The 8,711-nt window shown below is 36.9% G+C and overlaps 1 protein-coding gene and 1 pseudogene across 1 annotated transcript; one reads left to right on the top strand and one right to left on the bottom strand.

The window, feature by feature from the left end:
• The first annotated feature begins 564 nt into the window (after nt 1–564).
• Nucleotides 565–1,391, top strand: LOC111369398 (60S ribosomal protein L12). The gene has a single exon (XM_022990899.1). The coding sequence runs from the start codon at nt 690–692 to the stop codon at nt 1,188–1,190; it is 501 nt and encodes a 166-aa protein (XP_022846667.1). The 5' UTR covers nt 565–689; the 3' UTR covers nt 1,191–1,391.
• A 4,170-nt stretch (nt 1,392–5,561) lies between these two features.
• LOC111369397 overlaps nt 5,562–8,711 on the bottom strand; it is a 7,690-nt pseudogene continuing 4,540 nt past the window's right edge.

The following is an 8,711-nucleotide window of genomic DNA, read 5'->3' as shown; positions in this document are numbered from 1 at the left end:
AAATAAGGGCCAATTAAGATAATTAATTAATGAAATATTTAAAAGAGAAATCAAAATTAAATATTAATTTTTTATTTGAATAAGTGTTTAAAATAAATAATGAAATAATTTATTAAATATACATAATCAATTAAGATAATAAATTAATAAAATATTTAAATGAGAAATCAAATTAAATATTAATTTTTTATTTAAGCAAGTGATTAAATAAATAATTAAATAAAGAAATTAAATATTAAATAAATAATATACATAATCGATTAAGATAATTAATTAATGAAATATTTAAACAAGAAAGTAAATTTAATATTAATTTGAGTAATTGTTTAAAATAAATAATTAAATATAAAGTGAAAAGTGTTTGATTTTTTAATTTGTAAGTTAAGGGTATTTTTGTCTTTTGCAACAAAATTCTATTTTTGTAATTATATAAACTACTTAAAGGTATTTTTGTCTTTTACTCAATGAAAGGCTATTTTGGTGATAGGCAAATTTCTTTTGATTAAACTGAAAAATTATCCCCTTTGACTTGGCCAAACTAAAAATTACCCCATTCCAAAAGGACAATTCATTTCCCTTCGTCCCGCGAAAACCCTAGTTCGATATAACCAACCCAAAAAAGATATATTTCACTGCGGCGCCTCCTTTCAGATATCTCACAAAACTCATCTCCTGTCTCCCTGCAGAAAATGCCGCCGAAGTTCGACCCATCCCAGGTAGTGGACGTATTCGTCCGGGTCACCGGTGGTGAGGTCGGAGCTGCCAGTTCTCTCGCTCCGAAAATCGGACCCCTCGGCCTGTCACCTAAGAAGATCGGTGAGGACATAGCTAAGGAGACTGCAAAGGACTGGAAGGGCCTTCGCGTCACTGTTAAGCTCACCGTCCAGAACCGCCAGGCCAAGGTCACAGTTGTCCCCTCCGCTGCTGCCCTCGTTATAAAGGCCTTGAAAGAGCCCGAGCGTGACCGCAAGAAAACGAAGAACATCAAGCACAACGGGAACATTTCGCTTGATGATGTTATTGAGATTGCTAAGGTTATGAGTCCGAGGTCCATGGCCAAAGATTTGTCGGGTACAGTGAAGGAGATTCTTGGCACGTGTGTCTCCGTTGGGTGTACGGTTGATGGGAAGGACCCGAAGGATTTGCAGCAGGAGATTACCGATGGTGATGTGGAGATTCCCCTGGATTGAGTTTGAATTAGAATTCGAGTCACTAAAGTTTATTTCGCTTTTACTTTTTGTTTTTTGGTTTATTGACTTTTATGAACTACTGGGTTTTTAATTAGCTTGAAAGTATTTGCTCTAAATTGCTACTTTTGTTGGTAATGATTGAAGACATGAATATATGATCTGACTAATTTGAAGTAGGGATATGTGGTGAAGATTATATTATGGATTGGAATACTTGTTTTCTTTGTGTAAATAAATAAGCTTGTATCCTCTTATGAGTTCATCAGTTAAGTTGCTCTGTTATTGAGAATATAATTTTTGGATTATGGGAATGGTCATGACTTCATGGAATAATATAATTATGCCCTGGAAATGTTTCCCTGCTGATTGAACTAGAGTTCAAAGTTGAAAGGGTTGTAGTTTAGGAAATAGTTACGAATTATGTTATTGTTTTATTTAGTTTTGCACGTAAATTGTGAAGTTCATGAATGGCCTAGACTTTTTTCCAGGGGCTGCTGTCTTTTCTTTTGCCAGGATTCTTGGCTGGTTTTCCTTGTACTGGAAAATGATCGAACCATGGGAACGAATCTACAAATTTCCATTTTCTAAAAAAAATTGTTGTATTTTTATATTCTGCCTTAGGATCATTTCACTCAATTTATCTTGTAGTTTTAGTTGCAATAGTTTCACTGCCTTTCAAATTAGCTGTCATTTGTGAGGAGGCTTCCCCTTTCGAGGACCTTGACGATTTCATATTTTCTTTTCTTGCATCTTGTTTGAGACAGTATAATAATTGCTGCTATGAAGAGGTGTATTTCGATAGGTTTGAAATTTTTGTTCTTGCTCGTCATTTTACATGGGATAACGTTACTACTATGTGTGAACGAAAGCATGTTTGGTGTTCTAGGTCCGTAGATGTCAATTCACCGATAAAAAGTCCTGGATTAAGTTGTAATGCTTTAATTTGGGGACATGCCATGTAATGCCAATCTGCTTAATATATGTTTGATGTGTTTTTCTGGTATATATGTGTATATAAATCGACCGTCTTGATCCTTCAAAAGAAAAAAATGATGGTCTTGTTTTGTTGTTTGTACAATTGCATCTCTGCATCATCATATTTACAACTATAGAATTACATCATAGACCGTAAAGATCACTTCCCTATTCCTACTGGTTGATAGTTTCGTCTGTTATTTGGTTAGAATCAGTAGTTAGCGTCAAGAGAACCCTATAGTAATTACTTGTTATCTTAGTTATAAGGTATATATTGCTTTAAACTCAAATCTGAAGTTTTCTTGGGCTCGGGGCTTATGTTTCATCAAGTGCGTTTTGGTTAGTTTTTGAGTTCATGCTCCCACCGAACCTTCATGGGGGTGTCTTCCTCTGAATCGAAGCCTCAGGCTGAGAAACTTTAATTCCTTCAGGCTGGGAAATTGTAATCCTAGCTGCAAAGGGACTTGAGTGTTGTACCTCCTATTGTGCATTGTGATATTAAGAGTTTTTAGTCCTTACATATTTTGATTGGGGAGCTCGAATGGCAAATTTTAGCCATTTGGCTCCAAATGACAGGGATTCTAGTGCTGATGTGAGAAACTGATGGGACTGCATGCCTCCTAATATAGCAGATCGGGCATATTCTATTTCTTGGCAAAACTTTAGAGCCAACAAAAATTTCTGTTTTAATTTTTCCTGTAATATGAAGTGCAAGGTATAGAATGAGGGACATTCTTCATCCGAAGATTTTGCACAAGTCATTTCCATTTCTTGCCACAAAGTCGTTCTTTCATACTACTATTAGTGTGCGTGTTAAATATACAAAAGATTTCTATGTTATTCTATATGATATTTCCAGATCGTCTGAAATTATTTTCGCAAGAAAACATAGCAGAAATTGTGGAACTCTGGATGAAACCAATAGTCAACTGTTATTCAAAAGATACATAATAGATTGACGAGGTCAAAACTCACTCCTCATCCAAGTACCCCAAGAAAAAATAATTGAAAAATTCGCTTTATGATCCTAAAAAGAATCATGCTATGTTGTCAGAAAATGGTTGACATGCAACCTGACCGATACTCACAATGGGGGGACCACTTTTTTTTTTTCTTTTTTTTTTTTTGGAATTTTTATTCATGTAGGACTCACGCGTAAGTGAGAAGATGTCAGCCAAGGTGGCAAAAAAAAATTCTGACAAACCAGCTTAATTCTAAAAAGAAAAGTGAAGAAAACTGCTCGAAAGAGGTGAGAATTTGTGGGCTAGTTTCCTCCTCACGCTCAAGTAGTGATGGTAATTTACACTGCCCCGCCCCGGTGTCGTCCCGCCCCGAATGGGGCAAAAAAACCCGCCCCGTGGCGGGGCATGGTGGGGGGGCGTAAATGGTTGCCCCGCCCCGCCCCGTGAAGAAAAAGAAAAAAAAAATTAAAAATAATTTTATTTCTAAACAATTCATCCGTTAAAAACTCATTTTAAATTTGTATTTTATTATCTAATAATAACATAATTCGAAACTTTCAAAATGTAAAAAATAAAAATAAAAATTAAAAAATTAAAAAAAAATTAAACGGGGCAAAAAGTTGCCCCGTTCCCGCCCCGTCCCGTCTAAGGCGAGGCGGGGCAGGGCACGGGGCGGGACGGGGTTTTTGCCAAACGGAACGGGGTGGGAGTGCCCCGTCCCGAACCCGCCCCATTGCCATCACTACGCTCAAGGAATCAATCCAAAACCTATGGCCCTTGAAATTTCTGGGGATAAAAAGAAGAAACAGTGATGGCAGCGGGGCATGAATCAATCCAAACCTATGGCCCGTGAAATTTCTGGGAATAAAAAGAAAGTGGTAGCCGGCGCCCCGCCCCGCCCCGCCTTAGACGAGGCGGGGTGGGGTGGGACTGCAACTTGCCCCGTTTGCTGCCACGTTTATTTATTTATTTATTTTTATTCATTTTTTCTCTTCATGGGGCGTGGTGGGGCGGGCGCCATCACTAGAAGAAACAGAAAATGATGGCAAGGTGAAGAGTTAACTTCATCTTTTTTAGCTTTATATCAGAATGCCAGCACTAAAGGCACTTGCTTATCTTTTTAGGAAAATAAGTAACAGATAAGGAAAGAGGCAAGTGGGCCTGGAATCCTACATTATTTTAACAACTATATACCCCTATAAATACATTTATAGCCATTCAGATTATCTCATAATTGAGTTCTTTGTCTGCGTAAACTATGCAGCCCCGATTTCAGGTGCCCTATCGAACACACGATTATGTTTTGAGGTAAGTTGATATGAAATAATCTGGGGTGTGCCTGGCTCCTCGTATGCCATTTGCAGTGGTCACCGTTTGGCGTTGGCTGTTGTGTATGGCATGGGAGAAGCCATGCATGCATTCCAAGCTAATGTTTTCCTTCTTTCTAATCCCAAAAATATGAAGTTATATGGCTTTAATAAGCACCTTTATATGAAAGAACAGTTCTATAATAACAATTATTGTGAACGTCATAGTAACCTTTTACTAATACTCCTATACATGATGACTTAATATCAATCATGTCTAATCTTCTGTAATGGCTTTTAACTGTTACAAAATGTTGATCGCTTTGATATCTCGATGAACAATACGAGGTCGACCCGTTGATGGAGATAGAAAAGTGCCTCAACAACACCTAATAAAACACCCCACCTCAAAATCCAAATAACTTTCGTCCTATTTTGTTCTCCCCCTATCAAGCTACAAAGAAGTAAAGATATATTTCCATCTAATTAAGTTTGAGGACTATTTTGCATAAATTAACAAAAGTATTATGCAAGAAGTGCATGAGACTATTGTTTTCCATGTAATGATAGACCAGAAGTCTTTGGCTCTATCAAGGATAATGCAGCTGTTTGAATCCCTGAGTGGCAACTTAAGTTCACTGTAAGAGAATTCAAGAAAATTTGGAGTTGGAAACAAATTGAATGTTACTGATCAAGATTACAAATTCCATTTCTTTATCACTGTTACATGTTGGAATTTGGAAGTTGTTGTTGTTGACTTTTTTTGTTTTTTTGGTTTTTGTTTTGTTTTGCCCCCCCCCCCCCCCCCCCTTCCCTCCTCTCTAAATTGAAGTTGACTAGTTTGGAATTGGGTCCCTACGTGAAACTTGAACTCCCTGATTGTCAGGCTTCATTTCACCATTGGAAATTTGACAACCATAGGTCGATTTCGAACTTTCAAGTACAAAAACATGCACCAAGATATAAAAAATATTGTAGTTTAAAATTTAAATTTTCAATAAATTTTAATTAAAGTTTATGGAATGTGAGCTTGAAAAATTGCGAACACATAAAAAATATGTAATGAAGATTAATTGTTGACTTTGACTTACATTAAAATCTAGATTCCTAGGTTCATAACATTGGACTGAAGGAGCCAAGCTAATCTTCTCTGTATCTGAAGGGGAAAACGTTTAACTGGCAAAATGGCCTCATGTTACAATGTAAAACAGACTGCCAGGAGGGGAAAAAAATGAATTTTTTGAAAGCAACTTCATCATTTCTGAACCTCGTCATTAAATGTTCTTTTCTCATACTTACAAAGAGATTGCAAATTCTTTATCACTGCAGTTCTATGGCATTTTCAGTCCTCGCTATACAATAATCTCACTGCAAGTTACATAATATGCTGTGGCATCGAAGAACGTTGAGAAGATATGTAAACGGCAACAGTAGCACCAATCATCTGACAACTTTCCCGGTTAATGATGGCTTTTCGTTGGAACTCATACTCAACAAAGAACCAGAGTTTCTTGATTGGTATTCAGCAAAACACGGTCTCATCCAAATTTTGATATGGCCCTCTCCGCCAACTGTGAGAATGGATTCCCGAGTAAGTGCCAAACCTGAGAGAGGTTCAGTGTGAACACGATGAACAACTATTGGGGAGAGCTTTGGAACCTCTCTCATGCCCGGAGCAGGCTGCAAGGTGCCAACAGGGAAACCACCGTCCCAATGAGTCGACTGACTTCCACTACTAAAAGTTGGAGATCCACACGAGGGGCGGCGCATTGGCACAACAAGCTCATCCATTACAAGATCCCATAGAAGCAATTGTGTGTCCTGCACATAATCATCAAGATATATATAGGAAGCACAGAGTCATTGGTTTTTAAGTAATAAAGTGCAAATGTCAGCATTAAATACTCTTATAGACTTTCAATTTAGAAATGCTTTACACAAGCTCTCACAAACATCACCCTGTTATGGCTAGAAACTGTTCCACAATGACAAATCCATAGGTCGGCTAGGATTTAATTACACGTGAAGTAAATGTCAAATGTGCTTGCATAAATTCCGCTGTAAAACAGCCTGTGGAATACAAAAGTGAAATCTATATGCACAATCTTAGTATGCGTTTTTGACTTGTTAATAACACTTACAAACTCAATTTGATTAGTACAACACAATATTGAGTTTGAGAGGGTTTTAGGGTTCGTTATGATTATTTGTGCAATGGCCCAATCTCTGTCCTCAAGCAGAAGCCGTTGACTTACGTACTGTTCCTCTGCTTGAGCACAGAGGCAAATTGTAATAAAAATGCACATACCTAGCTTTTGTGTCCAAGTCGTTACTTCACATACTATCCGCCAATAGAATCTAACCCGTATTATCCTGCGAATCTCTATTATGTCCTCAGAATTCGAATTTAAGACCTTTGCCTTCTGAGAGACTTAAGTTGAATTCTAATACTAATACGTAAGATAACGACTTGGACACAGAGGTTGGGTCGTTACAATTTATAACCTATAAATAGGGGTTCATTCTCTTTGTAATTCCTACACTAAAAAATTGTACAAAATCTATGGTTCCCATAAGTGTTTCTGTCGCAATAATATTATGTTCAGAGTTTTAACAACAAAAATTACAGCACGAAGGATTAAATTCAGAATGTATTATGAAACAGAAGGGAAAAATTGACTAGACAAGTAGCACAATTTAGTTTGAAGGATTCCAGCAGTCTTTATGGTTCCAGAACTTGGCTACGGGAAAAAGCATAGGGGAAAGTTCTGGCTGGTTGAATGTTTATTATGGAGCAGAAAGAAGAAACAACTAAGTTAAGAACCACTACAATCAAGCATGGGCAATGAACTATAAAATTATTCCGAAAAAAAACAAAAACTACTTAGTGAATCAATAATCGTTTTTGATACCTGACCAACAGAACCAAAACGGTAGACGACATTCTCCACGACACCATCTGAATTTGGTGCAGACCAATATGAATCGAATGCCACTCCACTAACCTGCCATCCTCCAGTACAAGATGAGTGTGTAATAATAATTGCCAAACGAAAAGCACTGGTTTTACCAATAATCTATATTGCTTGGACTCAGGGAGGTGGCGTTGCAGTTGGTGTGCCTCACAGATGTCAAATTCATCAAACTTCTACAAATGTGGATGTGAAAAAGTTTTTCTTTTTCATTTTTTTTTTCCTGAAACCTTATTTTTATGTAAATTATTGATGAAGGTAAGGTGTTCAAACTGGGAAATCAAGTTTCTTTAAAATACTTACAGAAGAAATCAAACAACTTTTATGAGCTTAGATGTTTATGATAAATGAAAAGTATTGAACAAATGCCCATCCGTGGGATCTCAATTGTACAGCATAAGTACTTCAATGCCTTCAGAATAGTCAATGAAACACATAGCTTGTAATTGCTAGAAACTTACCCATGAGCTGTGTCCCTCACCCCATGCTACAACCTTTCGATCTTCCATACTCCAAACTTGAACTAGGTCATCCTCGCCTCCAGTGAGAATATATTTTCCATCCATGCTGTTGTTTAAGTTGTTGTCAGTTACTCCGTTCTTATAATGGGAATATCAATAATATACTAAAAAGTAAATATATACCTCCAAGCACAACATAATAGAGCACCATAATAGCTTTTTCCACCCCATATAAGTTGTTCGTTTTTGTAGTCAAAAACTCGCAGGTAACCTACATTTATCGATTTTTCTCATCCCGTAAATAATAGATGAATATAGGGAAAAAAAAAAAAAGTTGCCTTGTCCTTTTCTCGAGTGTGTGGGTGGGAGGAGTGGATAATTAACAAGTCAAAATCCAGAGAGAGACAATAGACACCAGATGATGACTATACCATCCCTTCCAACAGTTGCTATATAGACCCCATCAGATGAGAAAGCTATGCTATTAATTGAACCTTCGCAAATGTGCCATCGAGAAACTGGATTCTGCATAGAAGCAAATAAGCAATTAAAAAGAGAAGCATCACCCACAAGATGAAAAATATTAATCCAAATACTACATGCAGAAAGAGACAAGCCCTCCACTTATAACATCAAAAAGAGAAAAATATGAGCAGTACGAGTGTAGCACTTGTCTCCACCAATAAAACTATATAAGGTAAACAATAACAAACAAAATAACAAATACTCCAAGACTGCACTAAAAGTGAAGATTCAGTTCTAGTAAGCTATGGGAATAGAGAAGATAGAAAACAATAAATAGGTAAAACTGTAATGAAAGAGGATTGTTTCAATTGCAGCTCTC

Source organism: Olea europaea, chromosome 20 (genome assembly GCF_002742605.1).
Source record: "Olea europaea var. sylvestris chromosome 20, O_europaea_v1, whole genome shotgun sequence".
Lineage (NCBI taxonomy): Eukaryota > Viridiplantae > Streptophyta > Magnoliopsida > Lamiales > Oleaceae > Olea > Olea europaea.
This window is presented reverse-complemented; position numbering and strand designations above follow the sequence as displayed.